The 19,940-nt window shown below is 46.8% G+C and overlaps 1 protein-coding gene across 5 annotated transcripts in view; it reads right to left on the bottom strand.

Moving 5' to 3' along the window:
• Positions 1–19,940, bottom strand: part of OGDH (oxoglutarate dehydrogenase) — a 349,301-nt gene that overhangs the window by 24,663 nt on the left and 304,698 nt on the right. For 2 of the 5 annotated variants that reach the window (XM_064487732.1, XM_031454584.2), the window contains exons 3-7: positions 19,547–19,738; positions 17,597–17,699; positions 11,637–11,681; positions 3,496–3,611; positions 19–173 (exon numbers count right to left, since the gene is read on the bottom strand). In XM_064487732.1, the coding sequence (XP_064343802.1) occupies positions 19–173; positions 3,496–3,611; positions 11,637–11,681; positions 17,597–17,699; positions 19,547–19,738 (611 nt within the window). Of the gene's footprint in view, positions 1–18; positions 174–3,495; positions 3,612–11,636; positions 11,682–17,596; positions 17,700–17,821; positions 17,913–19,546; positions 19,739–19,940 lie in introns of all 5 variants that reach the window. The other 3 variants (XM_031454586.2, XM_031454588.2, XM_031454587.2) reach the window with 3 other exon arrangements.

Genomic DNA, 19,940 nt, shown 5'->3' with positions numbered 1-19,940 from the left:
ACCAGCGCTGCCCCGTACCTGGTGGACCGCACCAGCCTGGCCAGCAGGGTCCGCTTCTCCTCGTTGGTGAACTGCATGATCCCGGGCGTCTCAAATTTCTGCCGGATCCACTGGCACTGCTCCAGGTCATTGATGAACATGAACTCTACCCCAATGTGCTGGCAGTACGCCATCTGTTTCACACACACACACACACACACAACACAGAGACAATCAAGGGGATGCTCACCCGGCATGGTATGTGACTGCCCACTCAGCCAGAAGGCTGGGAGGAACAGGCGACCTCCCTTTCAAGTGCAACAGAGCCAGCTGTGACCAGGGGCAGAGACTGAGCGTGGCACCAGGCCTCTCACTCTGAACCCGGCCACGAAATGCTTCCTCCATGTTGCACAGAGCCCACCAGGCAGGGAGGGGGATGGTGAGGACCTCTGGGCCACGGCAAGCTCCCTTCGTGGCCAGAGGCCAGATGCACCAGCCAGAGGACTGGGAAGCTCCTGGGGAAGGCAGCTTCTCTGACCTCCAGGCCAGGCTGTGCCCAGAACTGTGAGAAAGAAAGGCCCTGTGCGGCTGGTGGATACCACAGCTCAATGGCCACTTAAGATTCGCAGGGTTTGAGATTTGAAACTCTTCTTTTAATAACTGACTCCTCTGGGGGAAAGTCAGGTCCTCTGGAAGCATGATTGCACATATTATAAAAGAAAGGGTCCCGGACAGAGTAGGCACTTCCCATGACCCCACTCTCCCATCACAGCTGGGAAGGTGGCCACGCATCCCGTAGAAAGCCTAGGGTGACCTGGGCAACGTGCGGGCCAGGTCTGCGCCGGAAGAAGCCTGGGTTTAGGCAGGGCTCAGTGGGAAAGGAATCCAGAGTGAGAGAGGGAACAGGAAGGTCGAGGAGAGCGGAGCGTCAGGAAGGCAGCTCTCTAGAAACCCCTCCTGGGGACTGTGCCGGGCAGCCTTCTGCAGGGGCTCACAGCCTTGCTGAACCAAGTGACCAACACTCCTCTCCCTCCTCCACCTGCCAGCCGTCCTGGGGTCAGAATAAGGGGCCAACAGCAAAGCCTGAATCAGCACTGGAGTTAAAGAAGGAAATGCCCTGGCGTGGCAATCCATTTCAGAGCCCCCCAAGACACCTTCAAACGTCTTTGCAGCAGCCATGCTGACCCAGCACTCAGAGTGCCAGGTTCTGCGTGGCAGTTGTCTGTGATCCCCTTTGGTTTTCACAACAGATACAGAAACGGGCTGGCACAATGCAGGGCGAGGATGTGCCCGGGGTCCTGGCGGCGAGCCCAGACCTGACACCAGGTCTCTGTTCTCTTACTCCCACCTTCCAGAGCAGGTGTGGGTATCTCGGCATGTCTGCTCCGTGATAATGAAACATCTGCCTCAACTCAAAATAATGGCAAACCACAACATTCTGGATATCATCTTAGGCAAGAGGAGGAAAATCTTGCTTAGGGCCAAAAAGAGAAAACGGAGCTGGGAAAGACCTTGTTGTTTAAGGTATTTTCATTAGCCCCTAACCACCCTTCCCTGACGACACCACACGTGATAAACTGGATGCACAAGAAGCCCAGGGATGGAGTGTGTTGGCCCGTCTCCCCTGACTTCAGAGCCAGCACTGGTCACCACTTCTGCCTGAGCTTGACGGAGCCCTGATCTACTGATCTGCAGAAGGCGGCGCACTTCTGGACAAACACATTTCAGAAAACGTGGCCCGGCCACAGTGGCTGTTAGCATAACCTTCCATTGGCTTAAGAAAGGACATGTCCTCCTTTATGATTGGATTACCACATTCTGTTGATTCTTATTTTGTGGTTGGCTTTGTTCCTTTAATAGCTGTGTAAGTTTAAAAAGCTAAAGCTCTAATCTGTTCTTAGAAACAATGATCAGTATGTATATAAACTAAAAAAAAATGTGTAGCATATTGTATATATGTATTTACATGCAATACAATGTGTATGTGCAGTCGAACTGCAATAACTCTACCTAATAAAACTGAAAAAGGAAAAAAAAAAAAGGGACATTTCTTCCCTGGGAACAAAGTCTGAGCTGTAAGCCTAGCAGAGAGGAGAGGGAGAGGATGGGGGAGTGGGGAGGGGAAGGGAGAGAGGGAGGGGAGGGGAAGGGGGAGGGGAGGGAGAAGGGGGGAGGGGGAAGCAGAGGGAGCGGGGAGGGGGCTGCCGCCTCATCTTCCCACAGGGAGGTAGGAGAATGCAGCCCATGCTCCTTATGCCTGACAGGGGCAGTATTTCCATTACTGAACAACTAAAAGCTCAAACGAAACTATTAGGTCAAAACCTCTAGAAATCAGTTATGTCTCCATCATTATCAGTGTGAATTTAGCTATTAACTTGGACACACAGTTACTGGGTCCCTGGATCGTGTTCTGTTTTTCCTGTTCTTGGCTCAGTCCCCAGGAGAAAAGGGCAGGAAGGTTTAGGTGCAGATCCCTGGCTGCGCTCTCTAGCAAGCCAAGTGTTAGAAAACCAAGAAGTTGCACTTGCTCCAACTTTTCAAAGAGCTGCAACTTGAGCCTTATGTCACGGGACCAAGAACATACCTTAAGTTACGCCAGATCATACCAGCCATCGTATCATGTGTAAATACACCTAATGTACCATCTTTAGGTAAATTTAAACAAATATCTGTAAACTGTGAGAACAGGGTAGTCTACCACTGGTACAAGCCAAAATGGGAGGCTCTCGTGGAAGAGCTCTGGACACCGGGCTCTCTGGGGACAGGGGGCGCTGTGGCCAGGACCCTTGGAGTCCAGGCCAACTGTCCCACAAGAGTCCGATTTCTGGGCTCCGGCATCGGCCTGGCTGAAATGAGAGTCATGCAGGGCTCTCTGCCCCCTTCAAACGCTGGGATCAGGACAACATGGGACTCAAGCAGTCGCCTGCAAACACAGCTGTGAATCCAAATCTCTGAGCGATTTGTAAAAACGCACATTTCCAGCTTCCAACACCAGAACTGACTCAGCCAGTCATGGGTGGGCCAGGAACCTCCCCAGGGGTCCCTATTCAAGCTGGCTTGGGAACCACTTCATTTATTTATTGCTTTATTTATTTAATGCTTTAGGACACATTTTTTTTTAAGCCTTAAAAGCAAATTCTGCTTTTTTTTTAAATGGTTGACTGTAAAACTAAAAAACATGGATTTTCATCAACAAAGTAGCAAAAAAGTTCCCTTTCCCTTACATTAAAAGATATGGGGGGAAGGGTATAGCTCAATTGGTAGAGCGCATGCTCAGCATGCAAGAGGTCCCAGGTTCAATCCCCAGTACCTCCTCCAAGCGGAAATCAATGAAGAAACCTAATTACCTGCCCCTTGGAATACACACACAATACAAGACACATGTGTGCTTTCATTTGAAAAAAAAAAAAATATATATAGGAGCAAGAAAAAACGACCTAGTCTGGAGGCCTTGTGCCAGCACAAGTCGTTAGCAAGCCCACTAGAGTTTTCTAAAAACGGCTGGTGTTTTCTTACCTCCAGGCGCCGGATGATCTCCCGCAGAGGAAGGGCCGACTCCTGCCCCCCGATGAACGTGGTGGTGGGCAGGTGGAAGACCTTGTCCAGGTCAGACTCGTCCAGGCCGTAGAACCCTGCAGGGGGGAGGAGAGACGGGCACAGCCACACAGGGGCCACAGTTTATGGAAAGGGGAAGGGACTCCCCAGGGGAGAGAAAAGAGAAGAGAAAAATCATAAAAACCTCTGATATATATATATGAAAATTAATACCATTTGACAGCCAGAAAACACAAACTTTAGCAACAAACAGAAGCTGAGTATATTACTGGCATCATAGGTAAATGAGAGTAAAATTCAGATTATGCATATATTAGTCCAGTGCACCAATTATTCATAACTTGGAGAAAAATGTATTTCAAGGTCCCAAAGACACAGATCAGTTTAGGTTTGAAAAAAGCACTGGGTAAGTCAATCAGAAAGCGAATGAAAAACTGTTAAGGAGAGAATTCAAGTAGAAAATGAGAAGTTGGATTAGAACAGGTCATATATGTCTTAATGGCGACAGCCTGTCTGTATGGTGAGTGACGAAGCCAGGAGACTGAGAAGTGAGGGACAGTCACCAAGAAGTTGAGTGGCCTGTGGGAGAGCTGCCGGGCAGCAGAGCAGAGGATCCCCCAGCCGCCCTCGGACCAAGGATGGCACCCTTCTCCTGGAAGAACTCCACACCGCACAGAAAGCCGCATCCTCCAGACAGCGGTCGGCAGTCACAGACCCGATTCTCACTGTCCCCAGTCCAACACTGATGGAGTTACTGCCTAATCGCTGAGTAACCGACTGCCTCTGACCGACTGTCACCAACTAATCACTGCTACTGAGCACTGCCTCTTTGCAAGGTGCCTCATCTGAAAGCCTATTTCAAATCGATGGACACGTGACGGAAGGGCTCTTTTTCGGGCATTACATGCTGGTTTCGTGTTGCAATAATTATCAAAAGGGGGAGAGATTTGGAGGGAAACTGTCAGGTGACACTGCAGGTTAGGCTCCCCTCTGCTCTGAAACAAAATATTGGCTGGAGTGAGGCAAGGTGCCGCTTGGGATCCCATCACGCCAACATCCCAGACGCCAGGATGAAAAGTGAAACTCAAAACGTGCATCCACAGTCTCCAACACCTGACTGGGCAAGATGAGACGTTCTCCCATTTCTTGGACTAATTAAGTGTAAATAAGATGCAACGGTCCAGTATGGGACCCAAGCAATTACTCGCAAACACAGCTGTGTATCTGGATCTCTGGGAGATTTGTGAAAACACACATTTCCAGGCTCCAGGCTCCAACACCAGAACTGACTCAACCAGTCACGGGTGGGCCAGGACCCTCCCCAGGGGTCCCTATTCATTCTGGCTTGGGAACCCTGGCCTTAATTTATCTAATGCTTTTGGACATATTTTTTAAAGTCTATGTTTCCCAACCTTTTTTGTTTTATTAAAACTGATTTTTTTTTTCACCTGGGCGGTGGTGATGGTTAAGTTATGCACCTGTTTCCTGGGGCTGTTCTAACAAGAATGAGGATGGGCCATCACGTGGGCCTGGTAAAGGCATGGCTCTGGCCATTCACAGCCCAGCTTTTGGTGTTTATGGAGGAAAACCAAAGGTACTTGGCGGGGCATTTTTCCTAGTGGAAACACTGAGCAGGGGGTGCTAAGCACCAGGGAACTCCAGTCCTGGGAACTGGAGCATCCCAAGAGCGCATGGTCTGTTGGGAACATTTTGATCGTGGAGCTAACGGATGAGGTGTGTGCCCCAGAGGAGAACACGGGCCTGCCGTGATCTTTTACCATGAAGAGCCCTTGGTCTCACCACATGTGCGATTCTTCACTTCCACCACCCTGAACGGACCATTGGTGGGCTGAACTACTGAATTTCAAAACTGCCAACCTTGCTTCTGAGTTGTCTGGTCACTTGAGACATTAAATCTACAGACGTCTGCTTCTGAGAAGGCAGTGTAGATGTATTCCCACTGATACCTCAACAAAATGAAACTAAAAACCCCCAGAAATCGTATATAAAACAAACACAGGACGATGTGAAAAGGTGGAGAAAAAGGCCAACCAGCCAGGGAGGTCCCTGGGTTTCCTTTTGGGCTCCCATAACCCAGACTTGGAGCAAAGAATCCAGAAATTTCTACAACTGTACACCAAAATAGCCCAAACAAAAGCTGCTCTGTTTAAAGGGTCAGGAGAAGGGCAGCCTAGGAGGACAGGAGACTTTTAGACCAACTGCTCTATTCCACCCAAACACATAGAAGACACTGCAGCCCCACAAACACCTTTGTTAGGCTGTAACTCTGACCTCTGACCCCACCCAAGGTTTCAGAGAAGGCCCAAGAGGGATCCCAAACTTTCATCCCTGCCGGGAGGGAATGTACTAGCTCACTCCCCAACCCCAATATCAACAGACAACTTGGGGGCCCAGGACATCGTCCATCCCCACCTGGGAGTAACTAGGTGGGCCCCTCCCTACTAGAGCAGTGTTCAGAGAAGCTCCGCCATAAAGATTTAAATAAGATCCCAAATCTCACAATACCCAAAATGTCCTGGTTGATATATATAAAGGATCACTCATAACAAGAACCAGGAATATGTCAGATTGAATGAGGAAAGATAATCATTAGACACTAACACCAAAATGACACAGATGTCAGAATTATCTGACTATGATTCTCAAGAAGCCATTATCAAATGGTTTCAGTGAGCACTTAGAACATGGCAGAGACAAATGAAAAAAAAAATTAAGTCTCAGCAAAGAAACAGAGTCTCTGCCAAAAATGAAGATACAAAGAACCAAACAGGAAATTTTGAAACTGCAAAATGTAATAACCCCAATTAAAACTCAGTAGATGGGCTCAATGGCATCATCAGGGGACAGAGGATCAGTGAACTTGAAGACAGAACAACAGAAATGAACCATTCTGAAGAATACAGAGAAAACAGACTGGGAAAAAAATGGAAGAAAGTCTTGAGGACATGTGATGCTACAATAAAAGATTTCACATTTGTGTTGATCAATCCCAGACGGACAAGAGAAAGAAGGAGGCTGAAAACTTCCCAAATATGGCAGAGTGACTTAACTCACAGATTCAGGCTCAGGGAACTCAAAGAATCCAAAGAAATCCACATCAAAACATGTCACAATTAAACCTCTGAATTTAAAGACATAAAAAAAAAATCTTGAAAGCAGTTAGAGCAAAGTGACACCCTGCCTAGGGGGCAAAACAACTGGAACAACAGTGGATTTCTCATCAGAAGCCACGGAGGCCAGAAGGAAGTGGCGCCACACTTACCAGAGCTGAAAGAAAAGAACTGCCTCCCCAGAATCCTATGTACAGTGATAATATCCTGAAGGAATGAAGGAGAAATCAAGGCATTTTCAGATGAAGGGAACTAAGAGAGCCTGTCACCCTAAATGAATGGCTAAAGGAAGTTCTCTGAACAGAAAGGAAATGAGATCAGAAGGAATCTTGACAGAAGGAAGAAAGACCATGGAAATAAAAAATAAAAGTAAATAAAACAGACTTTCCTTTTCCTCTTGAGTCTTCTAAATTATGTCTGATGACTGAAGCAAAATTATCACACTGTCTGATGTGTTTCTAAACATATGTAGAGAAAATATTTAAGACTATTGTATATTTTAAATGGAGAAGGTGAAAGGAGATAAAGGGAGGTATGTACTCTTCACTTGAACTGGTAAAATGATGACACCAGTAGACTGCAATGTTATGTACATAATGTCATATCTAAAAAAATCACTAACAAGGCTAAAAACCACTAAAAACAAAGAGGTATGATCAAAAAGACTACATATAAATAAAAAATGGAATTTTTAAGTACAGGCTTAAAAACCCAAACAAGTCAGGAAAAAGAAAGCAGAAAAATGAAAAAGAGGACAAACAGAAAATGAAAAATAAAATGGTAGACTTAAGCTCTAAAATATCAAAAATTACATTAAATATAAATGATCTAAATATACCACATAGAAGACAGAGATTGATGGAGTGGATTGAAAAAACAGGACCCAACCATATGCTTGTCTATAAGATTTAGGCAAACAAAGTAAAAGGACGGGAGATGTATCGTATAAACACAATCAAACAAAAGCAGGAGTAGCTATACTATCATCAAATAAAGTAGACAACACAGCAAAGAAAATTACTAGAGACAGAAACATTGCACGGTGATAAAAAGGTCAATCCACCCAGAAGACGTAGCAATCCTCAATGTGTATGCCCCAAACAACAGAGATGCACAACATATGAACCAAAAACTGAGGACTGAAAAGAGGAATAGACAAACCTGCAGTTTGTCTGGAGACTTCAAAACCCTTCACTCAATAATTGATTAAATAAGTGGATAGAAAATTAGCAAGGATGTAGAACGACTCAACAACCAACAGGATGGAATGGACATTTATAGAACACGTCACCCAACAACAGTGGAATACACATTCTTTCCATATGCCAAGACAGATAATACACCAGGCCACAAAGACCTCAACAAATTCAGCAGAAATGAAATTATATGGAATGCATTCTCCAACCACAATGGAATCAAACTAGAAATCAATAGAAGAAAGATAAAAGAAAAATCTTCAGATTCTTGGAAACAAAACACAACCTTCTTAATAATCCATGGGTCAAAGAGGAAATACTAAGGGATACCAAAAAATACACTGAGCTGAATGGAAATGAAAACACAACATATCAAAGTATGTGGGAGAGATAAAGCTGTTCTGAGAAGGAATTTTACAGCAGTAAATGCAAACATTAGAAAAGAGGAAAAGGCTCTAATCAGTAATCTAAGATCACATCATAAGAAAAAGAAGAAGAAGAAGAAGAAGAAAACCCAATCCCACAAAGAAAATAGAAGTAAAGAAATAATAAAGAGTAGAAATCAATGAAATTGAAAATGGCAAAACAACAGAGAAAAATCAATGAAACAGGCAGCTGTTTCTTTGGAAAGATCAGTAACATTGACAAACTTCTAACAGGACTAACAAAGAAAAAGAGAAGATACCGAAAACCAGTATCAGGAATGGGGCATCAATACAGACTTGGCAGATATCAAAAAGATACTAAAGGAGATGAGGAGGGTATACATCAAGTGGTAGAGTGCATGCTTAGCATGCACAAGGTCCTGGGTTCAATCCCTTGTACTTCCTCTAAAAATAAATAAACCTAATTACCTCCTTCCCCAAAGGAAAAAAAAAAAAGATACTAAAGGAAACTATGAACAACTTTTTACAAATAAACTTCACAACACAGATGAAATGAACCATTTCTAGAACAATACAAACTGCTGTTACCCATCCAATATGAAACAGATAATCTGAACAGCTCTATGACTATTAAGGAAATTGAATTCATAAATAAAAAGCTTCTGAAAAAGAAATTTCTAAACCTGATGGTTTTGCTGGGGAATTCTACTGAATGTTTAAAGAAGAATTAATACCAATTCTTCACAATCTCTTTCAGAAAACAGAATAGGAAGACAACTTCTCAACTTATTTTATGAAGCTAGACACCCTGATACCAAGAGCAGATAAGGACAGAAAAAAAAAATTACAGACCAATATCCTTCATGAATATAGATGTAAAAAAAAAAAAAAGATGTAACAACATGCAAAAAGAATTCTATACCACAACCAACTGAGGTTTATTCCAGTAATATAAGTTTGGTTCAATATTTGAAAATTAATCAATGTAATCCACTAGATTATCAGGTTAAAGAAGAAAAATCATACAATCGTATCAATAGATTAGAAAAAGTATCTGACAAAATCCAACACCTTTTCATAACAAAAACTATCAAAAAATAAATAGATGGGAACTTCTTCAACTTGATAAAGAGCATCTATAAACATCCACAGCTATATTGTACTTGGTGGTAAAAGACTGCATGTTCTCTCCCTAAGATCAGGAACAACACAAAGATGTGCATTCTCATGACTTTTATTCCACTTAGTGCTGGAAGATCCAGCCAAAGTAATTGGGCAAGAAAAGGAAATAAAAGGCACACAGACTGGAAAGGAAGAAACAATTGTTCCTATTTTCAGATGAGATGACTGTCTACCCAAAAAATCCTAAAGAATCTACCAAAAAAAAGTTCTAGAAAAAGTGGGCTCAGCAAGGTCACAATACAAACACAAAAATCAACTGCATTCCTAGATATTAGTAATGAATATATGGACACTAAAATTTATTTTAAAAAGGAAATACATGTAAATCTAACAAAACATGTATAAAACTTGTATGCTGAAGACTACAAAAAGCTGATGAAAGAAATCAAAGAAGAGTTAAATACATGAGAGACATACTATGTTCATGGATTGGAAGGCAACAGAGTAAAGATGTCAATTCTCCCCAGAATGATCTGTAGGTTTAACACAATTTCTACCAATATGTCAGCAAGAGCTTTTATAAACATAGACATGCTTATTTTAAAATTTGTATGGAAAAAGACAGGTCCCAGAATAGGCAAGGCAATTCTGAAAAAGGAAAATAAAGTTCAGGAGCTACAGTAATCAAGACAGTGAGGTACTGGTGGAAAGACACATACTTTAAAGGAAAGAACAGAAAACCCAGATACAGATCCACTGAATAAGTCCAACTGACTTTTGATAAAAGTGCAAAAGCAAGTCAGTGAAAGAAAGACAAACTTTTCAGTTAATGATGCTGGAGTGATTTGACATCCATAGTCCACAAAGAAACAAACCTTGATCTAAACTTCATATCTTATGCAGAAATGAACTCAATAGGGATCACAGATGTAAATGTAAAATGCAAAACTAGAAAACCTTTAGAAAACTACAGAGGAGAAAATCTTCAGGATGTAGAGCTAAGAACAGAGTTCTCAGATTTGATATCAAAAACATGATCCATAAAAGGGAAAACTGATACACTGGACTTTATCAGAGTTTAAAACTTTCGCTCTGTAAAAGACCTGTTAGTCAAAGAATGGAATACACAGGTCTGTCAATGAGTGTGTGGTGGGATACCTATGGCAAGGAATGCCACTCAGCAATAAAAAGGAAAAAAAAACCTAGTGTTAGAAAATCATGCTGATTGAAAAATGCCAATCCCAAAACACTGCATTCTGTGATCTGCATCACATTCTTGAAATGACAAAATTATAGAAACAGAGAGCAGAACAGTAGTTGCCAGGGGTCAAACATAGGGGTGGGATGGAGAGGGAGTGAGCGTGGCTACAGAGGGGCAGCAGGAATGACCCCTGGAGTGATGGAGATGTCTGTGGCTTGACTGCTGTCAGTGTCAGCATCCTGGTGTGATGCACTATGCTTTATAAGATGTCCCAGCTAGGGGCACTGGCTGAAAGGCATATGAGGATTTCTCTGTTATTTGTCACAATTGCATATGAATCTATGATTATCTCAAAATAAAAAGTGTCATCAAAACTAGAGTCTTACAGATATTATGAGTAAGTTGATGGAAAGAGAACTTCTGAGTGATGCCTGGAATGGAAGGAAGACTGGCTCCTGGGGTGAGTGACAGCAGGCAGATGACCCCCACCCCAGCACCCCACTCTGGATTCTTCAAAGGTGCTCTGCCCAGAACCAAGGGTCATTAAGGATTCCTTACTTCATTAAATAACTTTTTATCAATACTTCAGTTGTCCTTCAAACATGGGAAGCTCAAATGGGAAATCTTGTCAAAAATGCCCAGGAAGCAGAATCTGAAAGAATCCAGAGTCCGGTCAAAGGCACAGTGCAGAATGTGGAGGAAAGGAAGAGCCAACATGCAGAATGTGGTGTGGCCTTGGGTCCCTGCTGGGTACAGCAGGAGCTAGAGACAGCCCATACCAAAGACGGAAGCCCAGCGAAGCGGCGGTGAGACACGTGTGAAGGTGAAAATGCTCTTTAGGACACCGAATGGACAGAAACAAAAATGACACTGCAAGTAGCTCTACCTGTTGGATTAACAGCTAAATGACAGGGAAAAAAACATACTTCAAAACAATGAACAAACTTCAGAACATTGGACAGAGTTGTGTCAACTTTCCCCAAGTTGCATGCTAGGGAAAGTTGCACATCCAGTTCAAATGAAGTCCTTAGCTCCAGAAAAAGTGAAAGGCTCATTATTTTCATACCTCCTACTGTTAGCATTCGAAGTCGTTCCTTGAAAACTGCAAGATCTGAGAGGCAGAGTGGGGTAGCATGGGTGAGCGCAGAGGGAAAAAGACAGGTGAGAGTTAGTTAAAAAAAAAAAAAAAAAAAAAAAGAAACCAGAACACCCAAAACCCTACCCCATTACCGCAGTAACGGGCGGCACAGACACTGTCACACAGACACAGACATTGAAGGAGAACGGGGTGGGTTACGTGATCTGCATGGAGCTACTTTGGTAAACATGGAAACTGTCCATGAACAGCTGGAGTAAGGTGATCAGAAGGAGGGAAAGGCCTCTCTCTGAAGCTGAGAAGCCATCGGGGGGCGGTGGCTGAAACGTCCTTACTTCCCCATCTTGAAGAAGTGGCCAACACAGAGCTCTCCTGGGAAGTCAAATCCACCCAGTCTAGACTACCCTGAGATGAAAACACTGGCGAAAAGAATATGAAAAAGCCTAATTTTTAGAGTCCCAGTCCTCAGAATTGGAGCATCAGGCAATAGACTAGACCCTAAACCTCAAGATCCTGCCAGATTTTAAATAGAGAGTGGAAGGTGGGTCTTCAGTCTCCCCTCTCGAGAAGGCAGGACCAGAACGGGGGAGCTCAGGTGCTCAGAACACAGAGTCACACGCATGCACTGCTGCACGCACTCCTGCCCCACACCTGGAAGCCTGCCTGGCGCTGGTGAAAATCAAGATGTTGATCTGGACACACCAAACAACCCCTGACCCTGGTTCCCGGGAGCGTGGGCCCAATGGCCAAGGGGACAGAGCATGGTCACCGTCACTGAGGCTCCTGTCTGTCCTAGGAGTGCAACAGGAGGCCAACTGATGTGCCCTTGGACGCTGCTGGCAAGAACCCTGACTCAGAGAAGATGCAGGGTCTCCTGCTCTGCGTGGGCAAAGCTCTCCTCCTCATCACCCACCAAAGACCTGCGAGCCAGCGGCTCTTAAGACAATGGAATATCCAGGTTCTGCACAAAAGCATGGATGCTTTGCTTACGGTAAGGATGAAGAATCCTCATTTTTACCCCCTCAATCCTCAGAATCAAGACAGAGGACCATGCCAGGCAGCCATCAGCAGTACCTGTGGAACACGCCCCCACCCCCCGCCCCCCATCCTCAAAGGGAACTGCAAATGCACAGCTGTTAAACAAATCTCAAGGTAACATACGATGCTTAAATTTGTTCACTCTGGGCACTGGGTATGTGGATGCTTTATTCTTATCTACACCTTTTGGGGATTTTTAAAATAAAATGCAAACAAAAGACACAAACCAAAGGAGAGTGAAAAGAGAACAGAAGATATTCTGGTTGTCATTTACAGAAAGCACATGGGATTCCCAGCACCTGAACACTTTAAAACATTTAAAAAAATTACTCCTTGATGAGAACAAGAAGCTCTGCCAGAGAGACAAAAAGCGGCTGGGCTTTGACTGTGGTGCTTCCAAGTCAAGCACAGTGGGTAAGGAGCAGGGATGTGACGCTGGGCCTGGGTGTGCCTCGGTCTGCCAGTTCCTGGGTGTCCAGGGGGGAGGCCACCCCTGCAGGGGGACATACCCACCATGACCTTGGCTTGGCCTGCCCTCCTGAGTCACCTGGGGATCCTGACCTAGACTCTTCACTTACTGGTGGTGGGTCCACATACTGTACAGAGCAGCCAGGAAATGTTAAGTCAACTGCTCTCTGTTGCTCTAAAATTATGAAAGTTGATTAAAATTCAATTCTATTTTTAGCTCATTCTTTCCAGCCATCAAGGGAGCAAAACTGGACCAGAAAGAGCTTCCTGGAAGGTCAGAAGGGTGGTGAGACTCCGTGTCCTGAACTAATTCACTTAAAGTAGCTAAAATGTTGCCATAATTTGGATTTTTAACTATTTAACTCAAGTTCATTTCGTAAGACTGACAGTTTGCAAACACTAATGATAAACAGGAGGAGGAGTTTTCAGGCTTTCTTTGCTTTTAGTTATAGATTTTACATTTTGAGTTCTCCTTTAATTACGTTTAAATCTCACATTTAAATAAATTTCGATCATTTTTGTCACTGTGAGCAGTTACATTTACAGAATTTATACAGAAACCACAGATGATGGCATTTTTAAGCTGGAATCTAATTCCAAAGCTACATTTGAAAGAGGAGAGGAAACTGAGGGCAAGAGCTAATGAGAACTTTGTCCACATCCCCAGCCAGCCTAGGGCAGTTCGGCTTCAGCCAGAAACAAGACTGTCCGATGCCCCTTCCCCACCCCGGTGAAGCCAGCACAGGGCTCGAGTCAGAAGGCGAAAGAGTGTACAAGTTGTCTGCACTTGATTTGTTTCTACTTAAAATAGAAACAACCCTGATCCCAAGGGACTGGCTGTCAAAAGCCGCAGCCTGACCCTTCTTTACAGCCAACCAGGAGAGGCCTCGCTAGGAAACCCGATCCTGCCTGGAGCCTTGCAGCGGCCTCTCTAGGGAGGAACGCGGAATGCGTGCCCAGGCATCTCAGGCGGGAGCTCCCAACCCTCCTCCACCCGACCTGGCATAAATTAAGATATGCTTCTGGGGCCACCTGGAACCTGGCCCCCAACATAACACATCCTGGGAAAAGGCCACCCCGTTCCTAGCAATCACTGCACAATCATGGAACATAACCCACATCTAACTGAGAAACTGTTCTAACGTTGATTTTTTAAAATTTCACTTAAAATAATCACAAACTCCACCATCTCAACAATATTTCTTCTGCATTCACAGTATGTTCTGTGTGCACACATCTGATGGTAATCCTGAAGTTCCTGGAGCTGGGCACGTCTGCCAAGTCTCCTGTGCCAGGTAAGAGTTCACCTGTTAATTCTCCTTCTACCCATGACTTCAGGGGCTGGGAATATTTCCAAGATGTTAGGATAAGGACCCTAGGCTAGCATTTCCCAATCCTCTCCGAATTGGTCAGGAAAGGGCAAGAACCCGGTGGAAACTTTTCACATGATCCACCTTATTTAAAAAATTCTGAAAGGAAAAAAAAAAAAAATTCTGAAGGACCCTAAGCCCTGCTTACACCGCAGACCTGCGCTGGCTAGCGCTGCCCTTGGGGATGGCTTCCTGCCTTCACCCAGGCAAGGCTCGTCCCTGCTCCTCCAGCCCCTGTGCTCCAACAGCAGGACGTGCTCTCAGACGTGTGGGGTGGGATCACCGCCCGTGCCTCACTTTCCCCACAAGAGGATGGAGAAACTGTGCTTGCGTCCACAGGGAGAAAGGAAGGCGGCTCAGAGGCTTGGTGAGAGGGACGCAAGGCTGGGGAAGGCTGCTGTGTGACACGAGACACCGCCGCGCTCACTCACTCACCCCAGGCTTACATGTGGGCCACGCCGACCACCCCGCTTTGACAGGTTTCTGCACCGGAGCTGCCCTGCCTCCTCGCGACTCAAGCTGCAGCCCGGCCCTTACTTCTACCAGACTCTGGCTTATCTGCTCCATCTCTGTTTCTAAATATGTCTCTTTACCAGAGAGACCAGCAGCTGCTCATCTCAACAGACTGTTAATAATCAGAGTAGCTCACACTCTGATGGGGCCGAGTAAGCTCCAGGCGCTCCTGCAGGGAGTTTATTTAATTTTGAAACAACCTTACAGATGAGAAGACAGGGGCACACAGGGAGTCCTGGCAGGGGCAGTTGGCTCCAGAGGCCAGGCCTTGAGGTTTGGATGAGATGATGGGCAGTGAATCGCCCTAGGGACTGTCCAGTGCCCCCGAACAGAGTGGTCCTGTTGGACCAGCTGTTTTCTTAAACACCCACACACGTCAAGGGTGAGATAATCCAAGACTAATGCCGATTCAAATACATAATGGGTTTATCCTGTTTCCATTTATCATGACTTTTACGTCACACAATTTCAAATTCTCAAATGAAATGCACTTTTCTCCTGCAGAGGGGCTGCTCCCCAACTTTATCCTGGTGGTTCTGAAGGGCTCCCAGCCAGAGAGGGCTGTGTTTCTCCCTCACAAGAGCGCAGGAAGCGCTAATGTCACCTTGGTGCATCCCTGGTTTGTAACGTCCTCTTGCCCGTTCACCTTGCTATGTTGATGCCGAACCTCACAGAAGCACAGACACGCGGGGACACTAGTCCAGAGTGGAATGTGCAAGGCCGGGATGGCCTAGAAAGAACTAGAAAGAGCGACAGAAGCCCTGCCTCTGCCCCTGGTGAGAGTTGTGAACTGACAGACTGGCGGTATCAACAGGCCTGGGGGTTCTCAGCCTTCATAGACTTCTGGGTTGGAGGCGCCTGGGTAGCTTTCAAGAAACTTCTGCCTGTGCTGGTCGGCCGTGGCACCGTCTGGACATGACCAGTCTCAAGCGGGACAGAGAAGACCTCTTGTCGCCCCCAGGCAGTTCTAGTGGCTTGGGAACCACTGAAAAAGGTCCATTTTGATACCAAGAAACTGACAACCATGGATGCCACTGGGGAAAGGAACAGGGGAGATGCAGTTCTGGACGGGACAAGGAGACCCCACCTCCCACATGCCTTTCTTGTTTAAATGCTTTACTGTGCATGGGACGCTAGCCTCTGTGGCCTGCCCTGGGCCTGGCTCAGCAGTCAGGGCCCCTCTCTGGAGAGATGGCTCCAGGTGGGAGGGGTGGAGAGGTGGTGGGGTGGGGTCTGCCCTGCTCCAAGCACCTGGGGAGGACTCACGGTGCCGAGGGAGCTTCAGCACAGGTGAGCCTAGGGTGGGTCGGGCCTGGGTGCTGCAGAGAGGCTCAGTGACGATGAGGACGAAAGAGACCCCAAGCGTCCTCCAGGAAGAAGCCCAGAGAAGCCCACTTCTTGGGAGCATGAAGTTGTTGTCACTCAATAAAAGTATCAGGATTCAACCCATGTCCTGCTGACCATCTGAACTGGCCCTGTTCTGTCATATTCAGGAAGATTTCTCTAATCTTTCTTCCTCAAACTGCTAAAAGTGCAAGTACAAAGTGGAGGAAACCCTGTGTTACTCAGGCATGTTTCTAAAATGAAGACAGAGCAGTGACAAACCTCTAACAGCGATCCCAGAGCCCAATGCTGTCTGAAACCTAGCCTCACCTGACCAGTGCCTGACCAGTGCCTGACCTCCCACGTCATAACCTGGAAATGCCTAGAAGGGCATCGGGGTATCGCAGAGCGTTAGGCTGTTACTGGGAGGAGGTGAGGGTCACCTCCTCTCAAAGAGCAGCAGTAGGCAGGTGGGCAATCATCAGTTTCATTAGCATGCACAGTGTTTCTTGTGAACACCCTTGGCCATTTCCAAATTAGTCACATCATCTCTGTAGCACAGGTTAGCTGCACAGTGACTTAGAGCAGGTTAACTCGAGAAAGCAACCGCAGGTGTGAGCCCAGCCACGCCCCTGCACTTCTGATGGAGGAGGGGTGCGGGGAACAGTGACAACCACGGCCGGTGTGCCGCACACCTGCACCTCCCTGCACTCCGGGGATGCCTTCCAAAGTTTCCTCAGTGTGATCACCGGCATGTGAGGATCTGGACACCCAAACTGCACCACTTGCTCTAGAGTTCGCCTTGTCCAAGGCAGGCCACCCTGTGCTTCAGAGCGGACAGCGTGTGACAAGGCAGAGGCCACACTGCCCTGAGATTTGGAAACCGGAGCCAGACGAGCTAGCCTCTGGCATAGCTTCTGACCCGCCTGCCTGGGTGGGTCATCTTTTTCTCTGGGCCACAAACCTTTTCTGCCCCAAATTTTACTTCCCAATTTTGAGACTTAAGACAGTTAAGCTTATCCAATCTGGCTGGAAAACTGGGATTAAAAATGACTCGCCCCAACACGCTAAGGCTGCATGACCGATAAATGTCAAGTGATCAGAACGAAGGAAACTTAAGAGTCTTTCCCTTCCGCCTGTGGACGTCCTGGCTGTCACAAGCTGTGACACAGAGACAGGAGCCAAGCAGTGCAGTGCTGACTGCTCTCAGACCCTCACCAAGTTTGTCTGTGGATGAGATAATATCAGCGGGCACGGAGGAGTCCAGATCAGCATCCAAAATTCCCAGGGGGTCCAGCTGTGCTACATGGTGCCCTCGAATCTACGAATGGGCCAGCGATGGAGAGGGAAGGACACACACAAAAGGACAGGAGAAAAAAAAGAGGGAAGGGGTAAAAAAAAGTAAAATCACATTAAAATTAGTGTTTACAGATTAATTCTCACCCACGTTTGAAGAAACAGTTACTGGAGCATCATCAAAATTTACACAACTAATTCCGAGAGGATCAAGTTTTGCAATGTGGTGACCCCTGACCTGGAAGCAATAACACAAGCAGTCATTAAGCAGGTCCTGTGGGCTTGGGGGGTGGGGGTGGGTGATACACTGGTCAGACCTTTCCCTGAGAGCCCCAATGAACCCCAACAAAAAAACTGGTGTTTAAAAAGCCTTTGGATAGATATTTTAAAGCAGTGTTGTGCATAAAGGCACTTCTATAAAAAAGGGATATACTTCTCCGGTTATGAAGAACCTGGCAGTGTAAAAGGACCCATTTCTTCAGATCCATATACGGTTTTCCGGGATAAACCGAAAATGGGAGATGCTGGGGACTTTCACCCCAGTATGAAGCCTACTCCACTGAGAACGTGCAAAAGTCCCTACGCAATAAGGGGAGGTGGAAGCGTGGGGTGGGCTGGAGAGATGCCACCTCGTGCAGAGGTCTGCCCTGGGGACTCCCGCCCTGGCCCTGCTGACGGGACAGACCCAGCAGGGACAACAGAAGACAGCTCCAGCAGGGACTTCAGCATCTGAGCTGCACTATTTAAAAACATGAGGAGAGAGAAGATCCCTTCTGATTTTGTTCCTTTAAGTGTTGGATATCTTATCTGCAATTTCTCGCTAGCAATCGGAAAAGAGGAGCAGCTGCTGGGAAGTCGCTGAAAGACCAGTGGAAGCCACTGAGGCTGAAGGAGCGCAGGCAGCAGCCAGAACACACCAATTACACCGCTTTTGCTCAGAAATGCCCGCTGTGAATGGCACTAGAGAGCACGAGGCTGTCTGTTTACACAGCTCTGTGCGTCTCTCTTCATCTGCCCTCGGGGAGAGCCTGACTCACCAGGCTTCGCTGTCCCCTGTGCTACCTTGTCCCGACACCTGTGGCAAGTGGCCCTGTGGGCAGAGGAGAATGGTCCAGGAAACAGCGCCGGAGAGAGGCGAACTCCATGGTGACTCCCCTGCCATGCTGCAGTGAGGCCAGAGATGCCACGGGGAGCCTGGGTTCCGGGGGCTCCTGGAAGGGACACTCCGGTCTGACTGCTGCTCCTTCCCTCCTCAGAGCTACTCACAGACCAGGTGTTAAGGTCTGAATTCTGGGCTCTTCTCCATGCCAGGCGGGTATCCTGGAAGAGGCTCCTGGGCTCTGAGAAAGGCCAGAGAGCCTCGTGTGCACGGCCCTCACCGATGGGGCTGACTGCTAACTGGGATGCTCTTGGAGACAGGGCCCCTCCCCTGCCTCTCCCGCTTCCCTGGGCTCTGCTTCTGTCCCCAAACCCTACAGGTTCCTTTTCTCTTATTGTGTTCGGGTCCTAGCAACTGAGAAGGGACAGCACCTCTCAGAGCAGCACACGCCTCCGGGTCACTGCTCACTCCCAGCAATCGGGACCTCCTCTGATGCCCGGGAACTGACTGCATTTTCTTGCCCACAAACCATTCTTGCCAACTTATGGAAAGAAATAAGGGCAGGTGCTAAAGGAGGCAGGGGATTTGCTCAAACAGGGTAAGACTGTCTTGGCCCCTTCTCTCTTGTTATATTTCATTTCTGCCTCCCTGGACTCCAGAGCAGGAGCAGGGAGAGAGCGCCTGGTGTTTGGTGGGGGTGAAAGTCAAATGACAACACTGACGGTCAGTGTGGCGCTCTCTCATGGATGGCCGGTTGGCCGGCGACACCTTACCTGGTAGGCCCTGATGAGAGACTGCACTGCCAAGTGGTCCTCCACCAGCTTGTCCACGCTGGGCTGGGCTCCCACCAGGGGCTGCGCTCTGGCCACAGCTGACAGGGAGCCTGGGCTCAGGGGGAGCGGGCTCTGGTAGGCGGTGCCTGGGGGTGCTCCGGCATTGGTGTTCCGGAAAAAAATGTCCCATGACTGAAGACAAAGAAGGATACACGTGTTACTCCACTTGCTCACCTAAGGTCTAGGACTCATTTTAGACCAAAAGAGAACTGTTCTTGGCAAGTAAGTCAAGTCTTGATTGTGTTTCTCTACCAGCAGGCTGGCTGCGCCAACGTCTTCCTATTCTGGACAACTTGCTTCTATCCCCAAAGGATGGCTCTCTCAGCGGTTGGAC

This window comes from Camelus dromedarius, chromosome 7 (genome assembly GCF_036321535.1).
Source record: "Camelus dromedarius isolate mCamDro1 chromosome 7, mCamDro1.pat, whole genome shotgun sequence".
Lineage (NCBI taxonomy): Eukaryota > Metazoa > Chordata > Mammalia > Artiodactyla > Camelidae > Camelus > Camelus dromedarius.
The sequence above is the reverse complement of the archived record's forward strand: the minus strand, read 5'-3'. Positions and strand labels throughout refer to the sequence as shown.